Source organism: Macaca mulatta, chromosome 13 (assembly GCF_049350105.2).
Source record: "Macaca mulatta isolate MMU2019108-1 chromosome 13, T2T-MMU8v2.0, whole genome shotgun sequence".
Lineage (NCBI taxonomy): Eukaryota > Metazoa > Chordata > Mammalia > Primates > Cercopithecidae > Macaca > Macaca mulatta.
In genome coordinates this window covers 22,074,395-22,094,648 of record NC_133418.1, presented here as the reverse complement: position 1 = coordinate 22,094,648, position 20,254 = coordinate 22,074,395, and the positions used below count along the sequence as shown (strand labels likewise).

Below are 20,254 nucleotides of genomic sequence, written 5' to 3'. Positions count from 1 at the left end.
ACTTGGACCTCTCTATCTGCTCTGCATTCATCCACTTGACAAATATTTACTGAGTATTTACTACAAGCCAGACATTTTTTCCAGAAACTTTGGATATATCCACGAATAAAACAAAGATCCCCTCCCTTACAGAGCTCACATTTTCAGGGAGGGAAATGGGCGATATATAATAACCTTGATAAAAAAAGTAAGATGTATGATGTATTAGAAGGTGATAAGTACTATGGAAAAATAGAAGACCATCAGAGGGCCAGGATGGGTGGGGAAGCAAGCTGTAATTTTAAATGATGGGTGGGGGGCATCAGAGGTGGTTCCTTGAGAAATGGCCTCTGAGGAAAGAGTTGGGGTGAGGAAAGGGGCCAAGTTGATACTTGGGGGCCTGGGGAGGTTCTAGGCAGAGGGAACATGTGGGAGAGGCCTTTGCCTGTTTCTCTTGTTGGGTGGCAAACCCAGAGCTCTGAGCAGAGAGCTGATATGATCTGACTTGTATCAGGATTGCTCCAGCTGCCACATGGAGAATAGACCTTAAGAAGACTGGTCTCTTAATAGTTCCAAACGTTTTTCTAATACGTAAGATGGATATTAAAAAATGCCTAACTAGCCTGAGCAACATAGTGAGATCCTGTCTCTACAAAAAATTTGAAAACAGCTGTTTATCCCTGTAGTCCTAGCTACTTGGGTTGCTGAGGTGGGAGGATTTGCTTGAGTGCAGGAGTTTCGAGGTTACAATGAGTGGAGATGGCACCACTGCATATCAGCCTGGGTGACAAAGGAAGACAACAACAAAACTGCCTAATTATCACAGCTTGCCATGTGATTCAAAGTAATTCTTTACAGAAAGTACTGTGGGCATTATGAACTAATTTGTATAAATTCTAGTTATTATTACTCTTTCTGTTATTACAAGGATAGTAACAATTATATCCAACTAACTAAAACAAAAGCTAGCTTAGCTGTTTCCTAGATGTGGATTTAAATATAAAATGAGTATTTCTTTTAAAAAAGAAAAGCCTGAAAGATCAACGCAAGCCCACCACTGTTAACAGAAAGGCAGGTCAAAATTGGCAATGAGTTAGTAACTTATTGCATATAAAAATAAAAACAAAATATAAAAAATTTAAAAATATATGCCAGAGCTGGAGCTCTTACCTGCTAACTTATAAAGCACTCCACCATTGAACACCATGAAGCGCAGTTCTGCTCTTTATTTTGAGATTTGGTTTTGCCCATGATAAAAATTCTTTAAAAAAGAAACTTTTTATTTTGAAATAACTTTAGACTTACAAGAAGTTGCAAAAATAGCAGAGTTACTGTGCACCCTTCACCCAGCTTTACCCAATGATAAGATCTTACGTAACCATGGTATAATGATCAAAACAGGAAAGTGACTTTGGTACAATAGTATTACCTAAAATACAGGCCTCACTAAGATTTTACCAGTTTCTGCTTTGTTTTATTTTGGGGGGAAGAATGAGTGTATAGGTTTATGAAATTTTATGACAGGTACAGATTTGTGGCTACACAACTGTTCCATCACCAAAAAGAAGCTCCCTCATTCTACCCCTTAAAGGAACATCCTATCCCCAAACCTAACCCCTGAAATTGTTCTGATATGTTCTCCATTTCCAAAATTTTGTCCTTTTGAGAATGTTATCTAAATGGAATCATACAGCACACAACCTTTGAGACTGGCTTTGTTCACTCAGAATAACGTCCTTTAGACAAATTACTTCTTTGCTCATGTTCCTTAAAGAAAGCTCATACAACACGGAGGAAAAATAAAAACTTGTATCGAGAGAAAAAGCATACGACCTTCCCATTCATAAACAATGCTTGCTCAAAGCAGTCCAAACAATCAGCTATTTAAACCAATTAGCATTCCCTCAGTAGAAGGGGTCAGCAAAGTTTACTTAGAGGTCAATTTCAGATAGAATGGCTTCTCCCTGCTAACACTCACTGCTTTATTTACATCAGCATGTCAGGGGCGGCTGCTCAGCACAAAGCCCCCAAAAGCTGACCTCAGCACCCACCTCCTCACACGTGAATTACTGGGAGGGACTCAGGTATCAAACCAAAGCTTCCTCAAAATTAAAAATATATTTAATTAAAAATAAGTTTTTACATAGTTCTTTTGTAACATTACAAAATGCAGACACAAGGGAACAGTCAGCAACTAGCTGACCTGAGAGTAACTCCTGTGAGCCCAGCACAATCCCCACATTCAGAGCCTGGGCCCCACGCCCTTCCTCCCCGGACTTACTTTAGCCCTTTGGGTCTACAGAATGGACATGAAAGATCCTGTTCTATTAATTTCACAGGACCGGCTGGAGATATAAATGAGAAAAGAGATAAGAACTTAAAAGTAAAAATAATTTTATAAATACAAGTTACTTCATTATCATGATGTCCCTTTGTCCCAGTGATAGGACCTAAAACTCAGGGACTATTTGTAATTAATTTGTTTGTTCATTAGTTCATTCATTCATTCACATAGTTCTTACGTGCCAGGTGCTGTGCTGGGTGATGGGGCTAACCTAACCAATAAATCATACATAATAATCACCTGATTAGTAAGTCTTCTTGGAGGCCTGACAAATAGATAGAGGGTTTGTGCTTCAATGCAATGGGGAAGAGGCCTTGTGAATACACAGACAAGGGGGTGACCAGGAAGGTTTTCAGAGGAGAACCATGATCTGTGTGTCAGGTGAACAGGGGTTTGACAGACAATGAGAAGGCAGCTTGGCAAGAAGGCACAGTGCACTCATAGGCCTGCAGAAAGCTCATCAGGCCTCACAAGCAGGTGCCTTTGCAGGTGAGGCAGGCAGAGATCCTGGGAAAGTTAGGCTGAAGCCCCAGTGGGTCTCAGACTTCAGGGTAAAATGGTAGATTTTAACCTGCACGTAGTGGGGAGTCATGCCAGGAACGAGAAGCTCTGTATTTTAGGAGAACCTCTTTAATCACAAGGTGGAGCATCATTCACTATGGTGGTGGGGTAGGGGGATGAGAACAAGAAATCTGGGACCATAGGTAAGAGGTGACAGCAACAGTCCTGGCGATGAACCAGGAAAGCCTGAATTAAGGCCATGGTGGTGGAAGTGCAGCACAACTGACATTTGAGAACAATGTACAGGGCCGGGCACAGTGGTTCACGCCTGTAGTCCCAGCACTTTGGGAGGCCAAGGTGGGTGGATCACCTGAGTTCAGGAGTTAAAGACTAGCCTGGCCAACACGGTGAAACCCTATCTCTACAAAAATACAAAAATGAGCCAGGCATGATGGTGGATGCCTGTAATCCCAGCTGCTTGAGAGGCTGAGGCAGGAGAATCGCTTGAATCCGGGAGGCGGAGGTTGCAGTGAGCACAGATCACGCCATTGCACTGCAGCCTGAGTGACAGAGCAAAACGCCATCTCAAAAAAAAAAGAGAGAGAGAGAACAGTGTACAAATCTTGGTGATGATTGTTGGATGGGCAAGAGAAGAATCTGGGGAAGTTTCAGGTTTCTGGCTTGAATATATGATTACTCCTCCAGACCTTCATTTCACTGTATAGCACCAGTTAGACCATCTTCACTATCAAATAGGCATTTAATAAATACTGTCACTAAGAAAAATAAAGTCAGCAGCCCCACTTTCCAAACCCTTCACAAATAGGAAAACTGCCTGAGCAGTGCAGTCTACTGCGTATTCATTTAGAAACTAGAATTTCAACTCAGCAGTTTAAATAAGAGTTCTTCATTTACAGACACATTTGTCGCTACTCTGAAAACGCTAGAAAAGCTGGTCAAGTGTTAGTGAGGATTTCCACTATCATGGTTCAGCTTTTGGTTTGTGGTACCTGATGGCCCCGATGGAGAGTGAAGTCATCATGCGCACCCACATTCGGAAGCACCTTCTGATGAATGCTGCCGCAGGTGCTCTCCTACTGGGCATTTCTACAACTACCACATTTCAGGCACTGAACCAGACCCCTGAATATGTGGCCAAAAAAATCTTCAGTTCCTGCCTTCTAGAAGCCCCCTGGTCTCATGGAAACAGGTGGAGGCATAAATCAGATATTCTGACAGATAGAGTATTTGCCATCAGACTGATGAAAAGTCAAGACTGAATACTGTGTGTATGTGATATAGGGCACATATTACCATATTCTACTAAAAAGATCGCCAACTTGCAAGATCTTTTTGGAGGGAGATTAGAGTGTATTAAAATTTAAAATATGCTAACTTTTCGCTTCAACTCCCATTCAGATATCCCTCCTAAAGAAATCCTGATGGTGCTCGCTTTGGCAGCACATACACTAAAACTGGAACAATAACAGAGAAGATTCGTGCTAAAACTGGAACAATAACAGAGAAGATTCGTGTGGAGCCATTGCCCTGACGGCACGTGGTACTGTGGATTCCACGAGTGTGTACGGTGGGAAAGCGCCACACTCGGTACCACCACCCCGTGCACTGGTCAGCTGGACAAACTCAGACAGGTATCTACCCTGGATAGCCTTTGAGTTTTAGAAGACCAAAATGAACATTTTTGGAGCCTAAGTTTTGGCTCATTTGTTGGATCGGTGCATGTAAGAATTTGGTGAGATGCAAATGAACAAATAGTTCTTGCTCCTGTGACCAACAGGCTGTATGCTACAGTTCTATTCTGACTGTTCAGATTTTTAAGGATGATTGGATTAGGCTTCCCTGCTGTCTGGGTCTGTCTCCTAAACTTTTCAGATCATCGTGGAATTCCAATGACTCTTTTAAAGGGTGCTGATGATTTGAACACTGTCGGATTGATTCCAGCTAAATCTAGTAGTCCACCTTGAGAATTTTCTTTTTTTTTTTTTTTTTGAGACGGAGTCTTGCTCTGTCGCCCAGGTTGGAGTGCAGTGGTGCGATCTCAGCTCACTGCAAGCTCCGCCTCCCGGGTTCACGCCATTCTCCTGCCTCAGCCTCCTGAGTAGCTGGGACTACAGGCGCCCGCCACCGCGCCCGGCTAATTTTTTGTATTTTTAGTAGAGACGGGGTTTCACCGTGGTCTCGATCTCCTGACCTTGTGATCCGCCTGCCTCGGCCTCCCAAAGTGCTGGGATTACAGGCGTGAGCCACCGCGCCCGGCCCACCTTGAGAATTTTCATGCAAAACCCTGGAAAAAAATGTGAGCCCAAATCTTCTCTACCAAAGGAAAAAAAAAAAAAGCTTAAACTTTTAAAAAGTAAAATTAAATTGTAAAGAACTTGAAATGCAAAACAGGTGGCCATTGTGAGGGTAGAACTGACCTTTTAGAAATAAATCAGATCTCCAAGCTAAGACTAACTACAGCCTTGGGTATTAAAATAATTTGCAGATCTTGTCACACAAACACACTTCTAATTTCTGAGAAAATATACAGAAAAGTTATAAACAGAGATGGACAGATTTTGTCCCTATTTTTACAAAACATATGAAAATCTGGTTTCTATTTACTTATAGTAAACAATTGGAAAATAAAATCAAATAGGCTCTTTATTAGTACATAAGTGCTACATTAATGCCTTCTGATTGGCTGTACACTGTTGGTGAAAATGTAAATTGGCACAGCCATTAAGGAAAACAGTTTGGAGGTTCCTCAGAAAACTTAAAATATGATTCATCAATCACCATATGATTCATCAATTCCCATGCTGGGTATATGGTATGAGGATCTCAAAGAGGTATCTGTGGTCCCATGTTCACTGCAGCATCATTCACAATAGCTTAGACATGGAAACAATGTAAGTGTGCATAAACAGATAAATGGATTAAAAAATTATGGTATATAGATATATATGGGAATACTATTCAGCCTGTACAAAAAAGAAAATCCTGGCATTTACGACAACATGAATGGAACTGGAAGACATTATGCTAAGTGAATAAATCAGACAAAGAAAAGAAAAACAATGGCATGGTCTCGCTTACATGTGCAATCTAAAATAGTTAAACTCACAGAAACAAAGAATACAACCGTGGTTAAAAAGGGTGGGTAGAGGAGGGTGAGGACTGGGGAGATGTTGGTCAAAAGGTAGAAAATTTCAATCCGTAGGATGAATAAGTTCTAGAGATCTAACGTACAGCATAGAGATCTAATGTACAGCATAGTTAACAAAATTGCACAGTATACTGGAAATTTGCTAGGAGGGTAGATCTTAGGTGTTCTCATCCTCCTACACTCCCTCCCCCACAGCCTCCCTCCCCACACCCCAACCCCACCCACTGCCACAAATGGTAACTATGTGAAAAGATAGCTATATTAATTAGCTTGGTTGTAATAATCAGTTCACTATGTATTTCAAAACATGACACTGTATACCTTAAGTACCTTAAGTAATATAATTCCAATTTTAAAATTTAAAAAAATTTAACAAATGACTTGTAAGACCTCTACATCAAAAACTACAAAAATTGCTGAGAGAAATTAAAGAAGACGTAAATAAATGAAGAGATATAATGTATTCATTGATTGGAAGGCTCAATATTGTCAAGACATCATTTTCTTCTAAACTTATCTATAAAAACAATACAATTGCAGACAAAATCACAGCACGAATTTTTGTGTAAACATTGTCAAGTGGATTCTAGGATTTTTATAGAAATAGGCAAAAAACCTGAAGTGACACTTCACCAAAAAAGAGACGTGACTGATTGATAAGCACATGAAAAGACACTAAAATCGGCCGGGCGCGGTGGCTCAAGCCTGTAATCCCAGCACTTTGGGAGGCCGAGACGGGCGGATCACGAGGTCAGGAGATTAAGACCATCCTGGCTAACACAGTGAAAACCCGTCTCTACTAAAAAATACAAAAAAATAGCCGGGCGAGGTGGCGGGCGCCTGTAGTCCCAGCTACTCGGGAGGCTGAGGCAGGAGAATGGCGCAAACCCGGGAGGCGGAGCTTGCAGTGAGCCGAGATCCGGCCACTGCACTCCAGCCTGAGCCACAGAGTGAGACTCCGTCTCAAAAAAAAAAAAAAAAAAAAAAAGAAAAAAGAAAAGTGATTCAGAGTTAATAGCTAGGGGCTGGCATTCACATACTGATCCATTCTAGCCATAAATATTTACTGAGTACTACTAGGAGGCAGGCACCGCTTCAGCCACTGGCAGTGCAGAGGTGAATGGGAGAAAGCCCTCGTCCTTACTGAGCATACGTTCTCTAAGAAGCTAGATGGCCAGGCGCGGTGGCTCACGCCTGTAATCACAGCACTTTGGGAGGCCGAGGTGGGCGGATCACGAGGTCAGGAGATCGAGACCACGGTGAAACCCAGTCTGTATTAAAAAAACAAAAAAAATTAGCCGGGCGCAGTGCTGTGCGCCTGTAGTCCCAGCTACTCAGGAGGCTAAGGCAGGAAAATGGTGTGAACCCAGGAGGCGGAGCTTGCAGTGACCCCAGATCGCGCCACTGCACTCCAGCCTGGGTGACAGAGCAAGACTCCATCTCAAAAAAAAAAAAGGAAAAAAAAAAAAGAAGAAGCAGCAGCAGCTAGACAAGGAGCCCAACAAATAAACTGGATAATTATAGACGGTGACAAGTGCAACAGAGGAGTACACAGCAATATGGGATTGAGGGGACCTAAAATAGTTAGGAGTGATCAGGGATGGCCTCTCTGAAGAAGCGATGTTTGAGTTGGGTCATGGGATAAAGGGCAGATGGAAGAACACCGCAAGCAGATAGAGGAGACAGTGCAAAGGTCCTGAGGCAGGAAGGAACAGGATGTGCCTAGAGAAGTGAAAGGCAATCAATGTGACTCGTATCTAATAAGCAGGGTGGAAAGCATGGGATGGGGCTGGGTTGGATGCATAGGAAGGAGCTGGGACACGCAGACCCTAGGGAAAGGGCAGGAAGGACTGGGTGACAGTCTAAGACAGCGGGGAGCTACTGCAGGATTTTCAGCAGGCAGGTGATGTCATCTGCCACTGAGGAGGGTAGATGGGAGTAGGGACAAGGCTGGGAGCAAAAAGGCCCAGTTAGGAAGCTACTGCAGAGGCGATGGCAAGAGCTGGCAATGACATGGACCCGGGTGCTGGCAGCAGGATAGAGAAAAGACAGATTTCAGAAGTATTGTAGGAGCAGAACGGACAGAACTGCTGATGCCAACATGAAAAATAAGAAAAAGGAAGAGTGGGAAAATGGTGATATCATTCACTAAGATGGGGAATTCTGGAGTGGAACAAGTCTGGAGTTAAAAGTTTCATTCTGAGATGCGTACGTACCCAGCAAGTGGCAATGCCAAGGAGGCAGTTGGATACACGAGTCTGCAACTCAGGAGAGGGGTCTGGGCTGGAGATGTAAAGTTCAAGGTCATTTCTTATAGACAGTGTTAAAGCCAGGGGCCCAGAGAAACTCTCCCAAGAGGGAGCATCTCAGAGTAAAAGAAGGGGGCCCAGGATTGAGCCCTGCCATTTAAAACTCCAGTGGATGACAAAGGAGGAGCAATGAATTGGTGTCATTCAATGAAACAGAAGCCAGGACAGTGTTTCCAAAAGTCCATGCTGTGCCCTGAAGGCCTAGAACAGCCTCAGGCATACAGCAGTCCCTGGAGAAAGGAAGGAGGGAGGGCGTGTGGTAACTGCCTGATGCTGCTGAAAGATATTGCGTAATGAGAGGAGCCACGGAAGAGCCCACCGACTTCAGTGCATGGGAAATGTCAGTGGTACTAACGAGCATCATTAGTGATGTGCGGGACTAAAACCGGGCCACTTTCATTTGGATGGAAATCACGACGACCGTGGAATGTCCTTTCAGCCACAATCCCACAAGGGCTCACACTTTCTGCAATAGCTCCCGGTGACCAATCCACGCTCTCGGTGTCAAGCCCACTGAGGTCTTCACATCAGTGGTTCCATAAACGCAAGACCTGACAGGCCAGCAAGGCCACAGCTGCAACGGGACATGTGAGCAGGGCTCCTGCTGCCTGGGCTCGGGGATTCTGGCCACTTCAACAGCTTAACCCTATGTATCCTCAGAGGCCCTCACCTATTTCCCCACCTCGGCCTGTGAATTCTCACACCTGTGATTCCCACCTACCTTCCCATCTACCTGGTCCCATAACCTTGCTGCTGCACCTGCACTTTCATCTGTCTCCACTGCCTGCTAGTGGTACACAGCAAGGGTCACCAAACTTTTGATCCCTTCCACTATTAGAGAATAAATCAATATATAAACCCACGGCTCAGACTTACCTGGAACAGTTAGCACGGAGGGGGATTTTTCAGGCTGTTCGTTAACACGGCTACTGTTTTGAACCCAGAAAATGTTGACAGGCTCAGGCGGGCCCACAGCCTGACAGGTGAGGTTGAAGGCTGTGTTTCTGGTGACATTCATGCTCTCAGGCTGCTTAGTAAAGTGAGGAAGTCCTGCAGAGAAAACGTTACATGAAAGAATGTTTCAGATCTGAAAGCAGAGACAGAGCCCAAAGGGGAATGGAAACTGGGCTAGAACTTGACAATAGATTTCTCCTTTTTTGGGGGGGAATGGAGTCTCACTCTGTTGCCCAGGCTGGAGTGCAGTGGCTTGATGTCGGCTCACTGCAACCTCTGTCTCCTCGGTTCAAGTGATTCTCCTGCCTCAGCCTCCTGAGTAGCTGGGATTACAGGCGCACACCACCATGTCTGGCTAATTTTTGTATTTTTAGTAGAGATGGGGTTTCACCGTGTTGGCCAGGCTGGCCTCGAACTCCCGACCTCAAGTGATCCATCCCCCTTGGCCTCCCAAAGTGCTGAGATTACAGACATGAGACACCACACCCAGCCTTGGCAACAGATTTCTTTATCTACTGCGCCACCACCGCGCCTAGCTTAGCAACAGATTTCTTTATCTACTTCGTCAGTCAGGTCTGTATTCATCAGTTTTCACCTCCTTAAGTTGGATAAGAAGGAGCACAGAGGATAATTCCTGCCAGTCTACCTTAAGCCAGCTTTCTAGGACGCTTTGCCAAAGGGGCTATAAATAGTGATTCAGAACTGGTTTTACCAGAAGGCAGGCCACAGGCAGTTCTTACATCAGGTGTTGCTCAAACTCCTGGGACTGACCAGTTGGCAGGTTTTCAGTATTTCTTACCAAAATAAACACAGAGTAAAACATGGCTATGTAATAGATCTGTCCATGGTATGAAGACATTCTATTATGTGTGTGACTTTCAGATGGGTCATAACGAATTTTAAAATCCACAGCCTTGTATAAGTCTGAGTGCTTTTCAAAGAAAAGCACTCATGAAAAAACAGTATAAACATAGTTGCAATTACAATCCTTAGATCTACTGTAATTTCCAAAATCAAGGCCCCAAGGAAGCTCAGAGAAAGCCGGTCAGTACAGTCAGTACTTATTTGGGGCAGGTGTTCAAAAATATAACAAGTCCAAAAAGTGTTCTTTTGGGGATTGGGAACTCACAGATCTAGTTCCAGCAAGAATGATGTGGCAGTTATGTGTAATGGAATTCTTTTGTCCTGTTTCAAGGTTTTTTGAAACTCTCTTTGGACTTAATATGTTCCTGCTCTGGGCATTTTTTCTGGGATTCTGACGAATAAAATCTCCTCTAAATATTTTTTCCCCAAATTAGCTGCAAATGTAGGAAACCCCCTCTTTGGCTGATGGTGACATAACCCTGAGAAAGAGCTGTTCAGCCTGGGATAGGCCCAAAGCAAAGGTCATGAAGAGATGAAGAGACTCCTCTGAGGGAGTCTTTTCCGTCTTCCCCACTCACTCCTCCTCCTTCCTTCCATCTGTGCTCCCTGAGGCTTCTCTCCACATTGGTGGGCATCAATTTCAGGTTCACAAAAGAATGGGTAGCACAGCAGCCTTTCAGTGGGAGATGTTTCTGATTAAAAACCTAATCACCAGCCGGGCGCGGTGGCTCACACCTGTAATCCCAGCACTTTGGGAGGCCGAGGCGGGTGGATCACAAGGTCAGGAGATCGAGACCATCCTGGCTAACACGGTGAAACCCCGTCTCTACTAAAAATACAAAAAATTAGCCGGGCGCGGTGGCGGGCGCCTGTAGTCCCAGCTACTCAGGAGGCTGAGGAAGGAGAATGGCGTGAACCCAGGGGCCGGAGCTTGCAGTGAACCGAGATCGCGCCACTGCACTCCAGCCTGGGCGACAGAGCAAGACTCCGTCTCAAAAAAAAAAAAAAAAAAAAAAAAAAAAGCTAATCACCTGCTCTAAAGCCTGTGATGAGGAAGGTCAGGATAAAGCAGAAAAGGGAGGTGACCTAATGGCTCTGCTAAGAGGGGCACCTCACAGAGCAGGGGCACAAGGGCCCCCGAGGGAAGTCCCCGGGGGTAGTGAGGAGTGACCACTGGGGGTGATAATAAAGATGCTTCCTCCTTGCAACCCTGCCATTGCAGAACCAGGCATGCAAACCCCCAACTCAGGGCACCAAACCTAGGACCTGGGCTCACCTGTGCATCAGCTCACATTGCCCATTAGAGTTCAAGTGCCTTGAGGGCAGAGACTGCGTTTTCCTAGCCTGATGTCTCATCCCTCACCCCCACGGACCTTCATATGATGTCATGGAATTTCTCTGAACCATGCACCTGACAGATACCAGTGCCCAAAAGAAGTCTCAGGCTGAGCTGTTGAGCCAGTCCAGGAAAACCACTCACTTCTCAGGGTTTCACTGTCTGCACAGGCAAGACAGGAAAAGATGCTGAATAATAAGCCAGTAGCCACTTGACCAGGTGAGTGGTATCTGGTACCAGCACTGGAAACTGGATAGTAGAACGCATTTTGCTTCTTAAAAAGAAGTCTCCAGTTTATTTTTATTGTAAATAATCTGTGGACAAGGAAGTCCGAAATCTCTTTGTATCTCACCTTTAATGCCTAGAATAGAGCTCAAACTTCAGGAACTGAATTCATTTCATTATTACTTATAGACTACAAAGAGGAGTACCTTGTACAATTTCGGTGCTGATAGATTTGCAAGGTTTGCGTACAGAGGCAAGGTTTGCGTACAGAGGCAAGGTTTGCGTACAGAGTTATAAATGGGCAGGCAAAACTCTAGAGTATTATACATAAAACATTTAACACAGGCCCTAAAACAAACAGCTCTCTGGCAATGGGACTCTGGTCTGTGGACTTACCTTGCACTTCGATGTAGATGGGATCAGACACGATCTCTTCATTGTTTATTTTCATCTTACAGATATACGACCCATTGTCTGAACGTTGCACACTGGTTATGCTACAAAGAAAAACACATAAAGATATTTATGGTGACTACCCTTTGACTCCCTATTGAAGGACTGGAAACTTCTTCAACTTCTTTGTCATATGCTGTGAGAATTAATTTTATATGTCAGCTTGGATAGGCCATTGCACTCAGTTGTTTGGTCAAATCTTAGCCTCGATGTTGCTGTGAAGGTACTTTTCACATGTCACTGATATTTAAAGCAGCAGCCTTTGAATAAAGCACATTACTCTTCATGATGGGGACAGGCCCCATCCAAACAGTTGAAGGCCTTATAAGAAAAAGACAGAGGTCCCCAGTGAAAGAGAGGATTCTGTTTCCAAACTGCCTTAGGACTCAAGACTGCAACATCAAGTCTTTCATGGGTCTCCAGCCAACACCCTGCTGATTCCATATTTGTCAGCTTCCACTGTGTGTGAGCTAATTCCTTAAAATAAATCTCTTTCTCTCTCTTTCTAGATAAAGCTGTAGATGCAGATCCTATAGGTTCAGTTTCCTGGAAAAACCCTGACTAATATGTGTGCTATCACCTGTCTTGATTTTTTTTTTGAGACAGACTCTGTCTCGCTTTGTTGCCCAGGCTAGAGTGCAATGGCATGATCTCAGCTCACTGCAACGTCTGCTTCCTGGGTTCAAGTGATTGTCCTGCCTCAGCCTCCTGAGTAGCTGGGATTACAGGCTTGCGCCACCACGCCCGGTTAATTTTTGCATTTTTGGTAGAGACAGGGATTTGCCATATTGGCCAGGCTGGCCTCGAACTTCCAACCTCAGGTGATCCACCCACCTTGGCCTCCCAAACTGCTAGGATTATAGGCATGAGCCACCACACCTGGCCACCTGTCTTGATTTCTGTGGTAGACTCTGCACCAGTGGTTCTCTGGTGTACTTTTGGGGTACTGCGCCCTCAAGGCATTTTGGAAATGCGTGGAGTTGTTTTTGGTGATCACAATGACTAGAGGGGCACCATGGGTTTTTAGGGGCCAAGGGCAACTGTTCCATATCCCAAATGACCTCCTGAGACTAGAACCTAACTCCATTTTATATACACACAAAGTCCTGTGTGGTTTCAATACGCACCTAATTTAACAGGACTGCAATGATCATAAAAATGGAGAGCTGGTAGCCTTTGTCCTATTTAGAACTTTCTGGGGCCCCAGCCATCATTTTGTAAAGTCCCTCACTGACAGCATGACTGTATTTGCAGCGGTCACAGGTCATATGCTTGAAGGTGCACCTAAGGTGCAAGTCCCTGGGTACTTAATGATCTCTCCTGGGGTGAACATGCCCAGTGTTTACATATTGAAATCCACATTTTTATTTTATATTTTTATTTTATTTTATTTTATTTTATTTGAGATGGGGTCTCGCTCTGTCACCCAAGCTGGAGTGCAGCTGCACCATCATGGCTCACTGCAGCCTTGAACTCCTGGGCTCAAGCCATCTTCCCAGCTCAGCCTCCCAAAGTGCTGGGATTACAGCCATGAGCCACGCTTCTCAGCCCGGGAACATTTTTAAATACTTTCAGATGCTCTCCAGAGGATTTGTGTATTGGCTCAAAGGCACTGCTCTTTAAACACAGCAAAGAAGACCCTGACCAGGGAAAGGAAGAAAAAGAAGAAATACATAGAAGGTCCACCTTCCTTCCTAGAAGCTTGCCTCCCTGTATAACCTATTTATCGCTAAGCAAAATAAATCTCATCCCTCAATCTGTGAAGGGCTGAGGCTTAAGGCTTGAAAGAGACCAGGAAGCTATCAAGGGTAGAGGGGGCTCTATCCTGACCCATGGCCCCATAGGCAGGGGTGGCAGCTGCCAGGGGATAGCACAGCCTGGTCAGCATCTGGAGCAGACATGTGGTAGTGAGTGAGGTCCCCAGGTCTGAATGAGACACAGTTTCTCCAGGTTGAATTCAGTTTTCTGAACACTAAACATTTTAAATTTACTTCTTCCCAACAATACCATGTTGCAGATCCTCATTAGCCTGTGATAAATAGAGCAGCTAAGACACAGCTCAACAATGGCATCAGTCAGAACTCGGGGGATCAGAGGGGGTTCAGAGCTGCTCAGGTTAACATTACTTCCTTATTGTTCCCAAGATCCAAGAGTTAACAATCCCCTGCCATTGCATTTCCTAATGTGTAAATGTGAGTGGCATCCCTTTGACTTGAAATACTCTGTCTTCCCCTTTCCCCTCGTTCCGTAGGAGCAATATAATTTTGGAATGCACCTGATGAATGAATGGTGGGCATGAGGGAGGTCCCAGGGACCAAGGAAAGGCCAGATCCTTTCATGTTTTGGGGCAGTGGCTGGATGTTACAATGCCTAGAGGTTCCCAGGAGAAGATGAAAAAAGAATACACGGGACAAATATCTCCAAATAAGGAGCTAGCTGATCCTCTCCTGGTAGACCCCTGGATGTCACGGTGATAGCAAGGGTTGAAGAAAGATGGGGGAGAATTCTGTGCCTAGCATGATGCCCTGCCCATCGTGGGCAATGACTAGTGGTTGAGTGGTGACCCTGGCTTTCAGCAGTCCCTGAAGATCCTGCACAACAGATGGGCCTAGTCTTTGGAGTTCTAAGGGAAACGAAGGCTACTGAAGAGGGGTGCTTCTACATATTTCACAAATCCACTTTAGAAGAGGCATCATTTTCTTGAGGCAAGACCCAGGGGCTCAACAGAGTGAACCATGAGATCGGACAGACTGAGGACACTTGTGCCTTTGAAGACTGGCTCTACCTCAAGGTCTAGGACCCGGGAGTGGCAGCAGGCTTGCAGTTGGACTCAGGGAGACAGGGACCAGAGAGAAAGTGAAGGCCAGGAGGGAGGTGGGGCACAGCCCCAGGAAGGCAGCCTGAGGGGACTGCACCCAGACCAGAGGTGTGAAGCACACCTGGGCAGAGCCCCCAGAAGCTGAGAAACTACAAGGCACAAAGGATGGTTTGGCGACACACCCTAGACTGTAGAAATCAGACTGCATAAGATGCCCAGGAGAACCTTAAGCCAACCAGCAAGGAGGATACAGACCAGAAATAGAAAAGAAGCATGCAGAACACAAAGGGAACTCAATCAGAATTTTGTCTTTAGTCATTCATGGCAGGAAAGGCTTAGCAGTTGTCTGGTAACAGTAGGCGCCTGCATTAATTAGCAAGGCCAGACCCATGCCACCTATATTACAGCAAAGATTTTCCATAAATCATTATACTTGTCGCTTTCTAGACATCCAAGCGAAAGGCTCCCACTGGGAGGGTGGGGTGTGGGGTGGGGCTGGAGACAGGAGGAGTGGCTGTTCCTGGCTCTCCTCCCTCTCCCCAGAAAAACAGGAGGCTCAGTCTCCATGGAGGCTCAACCGGAAAGGCTCTGGGCTCAGAGCAGCAATCTAGGCATCCCAACAACCATGTAAGAGGAGCTCCAGAGGGAACACGAAGAGTGGATGCGGAAGGGGAGAAGTTCAAGAAAGTGCCCCAGCACTGAAGATACGGATCTTTCCTCACCGGGCCCCCAGCTGGGCAGCACAGTAGGAGAAAAAAAATCCCCCCAAGGGGCTTCATCAGGGAACGCTACAACTCTAAGATGAGGTGAAGATCCTAAAAGCTTCCAGAGAGAAAAAAAGCAGATCACTCATGAATGAATCAGAATAGCATCCTGCTTCTCCAGAGCAACCCAGAACTCAAAGGGAAATATATCAATGACTTCCAAGTTAAAACAAAAAATATTTTCTTTTCAAACTCTGTACCCAGCCAAACTACCTCAAGGTGAAGGTAAAGAGAATGGCATTTTCAGGCCTGCAAGTCCCAGGAAGTTAGTGAAGGATGGGCTCCTTGCCAAAGTAAAAGAGTAAAAGCCAAAGAGTGCAAGAAGCGGGGAGCATGTTCCGATGCAAGCTGACGGCTCTCGATTCCCACAACCCGGACAGCTTCAACTGCAAAGATGAAACGTAATTTAGAAACTTCATTGTTTGGTTTGAAGACCAGAAAATCAGACACTACAAGATTGAAGACAGAGGTAACTTAAGAAACATCCACAGCAGTGACTGGCCCAAGTTCTTTGAAACGTATCTCAGAGATGTTAACTGTTCTTTCAAGATTCAAGATCAACAAGAAGCTGTTGACTGGCTTCTCGGTTTAGATGTTAGACTTGAATATGGAGATAATGCTGAAAAATACAAGGACTTAGTACCTGATAATGCAAAAACTGCTGACAATGCAACTAAAAATGCAGAACCATCGATACATTTGGATGTAAATAATCCTGATTTTAAGCCTGATGTGATGGCTTTGGCTAACCTGCTTCAGGTTCAGTGTCATGATGATTACTTGGTAATGCTTAAGGCGATTCAAATTTTGGTTCTGGAGCACCTGATACAGGAGGCAGTTGCTAAAGCAAATCAAACAAAAGAGGGCTTGCCTGTTGCTTTAGACAAACATATTCTTGGTTTTAACACAGGAGATGCAGTTCTTAATGAAGCTACTCAAATTCTGTGATTGCTGCATAGAGAAGAGCTCAGAGAGCTACAAACAAAAAATAATGAAGCCATAGTAGCTGTTCAGGCAATTATTGCTGACGCAAGGACAGACCACAGACTGGGAAACGTTGGAAGACGAACACTTTAGGACTTCAGCTTCTCACCTATTTAGTACAAGTGGGAACGACGTACACTTCTGGCACGTTTGGAAATCAGTATATCACATTCTTGGGGGAGGAATCTCAGAAAATTGAGTATGTTCTAGAGGTTTACCACCATTACTTTTTTCTTTAACAAAGTTTAGGAAAGTAGAAAAAAAACAAAAAACAAAAAACAAAAACAACAAGTAAAAGCCAAGAAAGATGACCTGGGCTCTAGGAATCAGGAGCTGGACCACAGGAGGAATAGGGGGTCCTCAGAATAGTAGTAAAGACAGCTGGACCCCAGACCCGGAGGGTAACCTGATTAGACAGAGGCAGAAGGAGGGAGCCAGGACAGGCATTTCCTAAATAAATAAATAAATAAATAAATAAATAAATATCAGTACTGATAATTTTGTCATGGTGGGAGAAGATGCATACATGATGCACACATTCCTTTAGAGTTTAGAGAAGAATGAGTGATTGATACTTAGGAAATTATTAAATTCAAGATAATCAAAAAGCTACTCAAGAATTGCTATGGGACTGGGCGCAGAGGCTCATGCCTGTAATCCCAGTACTTTGGGAGGCTAAGGTGAGAGAGTTATTTGAGGCCAGGAGTTTGAGATCAGCCTGGGCAACATAACGAAAACTCATCTCTTACCAAAAAAAATAAAAAATAAAAAATAAAAATTAGCTGGTCATGGTGGCACATGCCTGTAGCCCCAGCTACTTGGGAGGCTAAAGTGGGAGGATTGTTTAAGCCCAAGAGTTTGAGGCTGCAGTGAGCTGTGATCACACACTGCAATCCAGCCTGGAAGACAGAGACCCAGTCTCAAATAAATAATTAATTAATTAAGCGCTAAGTCCTTAAGTGCTACGGCTTGAATATTCCCTTCAAAACCTGTATTAAAACTTAATCCCCAATATGGCAGTATGGAGAGGTGAGGCTTTTAAGAGGTGATTAATCCATTCATGGATTAATAATGGGATCAAGGATGAATGGGAGTGGAACTGGCAGCTTTGTAAGAAGAGGAAGAGAGACCTGAGCTAGCACACGAGCACACTCAGCCCCCTCACCATGTGATGCCCTGCGCTGCCTTACGACCCTGCAGAGTCGCATCAGCAAGAAGACCATCATCAGCTGAGGGTCCTTGACCTTAAATGTCCCGGCCTCCTTAACTGTGAGAAATAAATTTTCTTTCTTTATAATTTACTCAGTTTCAAGTATTCTTTTACAAGTAACAGAAAATGGACTAAGATAAGAAGTAAAATATAATTATAGCATATTACATGATTCAGCTGAAAACAGAATTTCCATAGCCACAAAAAAACACCGTGGGTATTGATTTAACCACAGCTATGAGTAGCATTCTATTAGATTAACACACCATGCTGGAGACAAGCACACACATACAGACATACATAGGATTACATACGGATTGAATATATCTGGAAAGATACCCAAGAGATGGGTAACCTCCATTCCCCACAGGGAGAGGGCTGGGGGCTGGAGTGGAAAAAAGACTTTTTGAATAGTCAGAATGTTTTACCACTGCTTAAGAAAAATGGCACAAAAATCTCATCAGATTTTGGTCAAATACAAACATCTGAAAGAGGGAAGACAAAAGAAATGGTACGGCCGGGTGCGGTGGCTCAAGCCTGTAATCCCAGCACTTTGGGAGGCCGAGACGGGCGGATCACGAGGTCAGGAGATCGAGACCATCCTGGCTAACGCGGTGAAACCCCGTCTCTACTAAAAAATACAAAAAACTAGCCGGGCGTGGTGGCAGCGCCCGTGGTCCCAGCTACTCGGGAGGCTGAGGCAGGAGAATGGCGTGAACCCGGGAGGCGGAGCTTGCAGTGAGCTGAGATCTGGCCACTGCACTCCAGCCTGGGCGACAGAGCAAGACTCCGTTCCAAAAAAAGAAATGGCACATACTCAGCTGCAGTGTCTAGACAGGAACCACCTGGGCACAGCTGCATGGCCAGCAGCTGCAGAAGCCCATCACCCCAGGCCAGCACAGGCTGGGTTAGCCCAGGCACATCTTACACACACACAGCATGTCTCTCATCCTCAGTCCTTACCACTGCTAGTCTGGCCTGCTCAGAAATGACTTGGAAGTAGCAGTTATGCTCTAGAATCTTTTCAAAAGAAATACAAAAAAGGACAAATATTGTATGATGCCACCTATATGCGGTAGTTGGAGTAGTCAGACTCACAGAGAAAGAAAGTAGACTGCGGGAGGCTGAGGCAGAAGGATCACCTGAGCCCAGGAGTTCAAGACCAGCCTAGACAACATGGCGAAACCCTGTCTCTACAAATACCAAAAATAAATAAATAAATAAATAAATAGCTAGGTGCAGTGGCTCATGCCTGTGGTCCAAGCTACTGGGGAAGCTGAGGTGGGAGGATCTCTTGAGCCTGAGAGGTTGAGGCTGCAATCAGCCGTGATCGCACCACTGCACTCTAGCCTGGGCAACAGAGTGAGACCGTCTCAAGAAAAATAAATAAATAAAATAAAATAAAATAAAATAAAATAAAAATAAAGTAGAGTAGTGGTTACTAGGGGTGGGGAGAGTGAGGAATGGGGGGATTATTGTTTCATGGTACAGAGCTTCAGCTTAGGATGACTAAAAAGTTCTGGAGATGGATACACAACACGTGGTGATGGTTGCACAAAAACATGAATTCCACTGAATTGTACACTCAAAACGGGCTGAAATGGGGGACTTTATGTTATGTATATTTTACCATGTCAAAAAAATTAAAAATGAAAAAAAATTATTTGAAGAAATAGGTCCACTGTAAGCACCCTGTTTTCACCTGCCGCCGTTCACATGGTGCTGACAGGGTAACCCAAGGGCAAGGAACTCCCAGCTGAAAGGAAGTCTCGTGAACAGGACGCAAGTCAGAAAGTATCAGACATCTGTGGTTAATAACAGCTTTTCCAGCAGATGGTTAGGTTAAATAAATTAGGTTTTTATTTTCTAGATTCTGTTCTCGTTGCCACCAAGAACAGCAGAATAAAGAACCGGCAACAGGCATCAGTCAACCCTAAGGAAGGCAAGATAGGAGGGAAAAGCCCAGCACAGAGAGCCCATGGGGGCCCCCAAAACACAGCATCCCAGTGCCAGGAGCCGACACGGAGATGGGGGCCCCAAAAACACAGCATCCCAGTGCCAGGAGCCCGCACAGAGATGGGGACCCCAAAAACACAGCATCCACACTGCCAGGAGCCGACATGGAGATGGGGGCCCCAAAGACACAGCATCCCAGTGCCAGGAGCCTGCACAGAGATGGGGGCCCCAAAAACACAGCATCCCAGTGCCAGGAGCCTGCACGGAGACGGGGGCCCCAAGACACAGCATCCCAGTGCCAAGAGCCCTGAGATGATGGGGACATCCCAGCACACAGAGATGGGGGCCCCAAAAACACAGGATCCATACTGCCAGGAGCCGACACGGA

At 45.0% G+C, this 20,254-nt stretch overlaps 1 protein-coding gene and 1 pseudogene across 3 annotated transcripts in view; one reads left to right on the top strand and one right to left on the bottom strand.

Annotated features, from left to right (window-relative positions):
- Positions 1-20,254, bottom strand: part of MERTK (MER proto-oncogene, tyrosine kinase) — a 133,659-nt gene that overhangs the window by 72,408 nt on the left and 40,997 nt on the right. For 2 of the 3 annotated variants that reach the window (XM_001086951.5, XM_077959003.1), the window contains 2 exons: positions 12,078-12,178; positions 9,179-9,352 (listed from right to left, as the gene is read on the bottom strand). In XM_001086951.5, coding sequence (XP_001086951.3) covers positions 9,179-9,352; positions 12,078-12,178 — 275 coding nt within the window. Of the gene's footprint in view, positions 1-1,149; positions 1,226-9,178; positions 9,353-12,077; positions 12,179-20,254 lie in introns of those variants that run through there. The other variant, XM_077959004.1, reaches the window with a different exon arrangement.
- Positions 16,050-16,793, top strand: LOC106993132 (RNA transcription, translation and transport factor protein pseudogene; annotated as a pseudogene).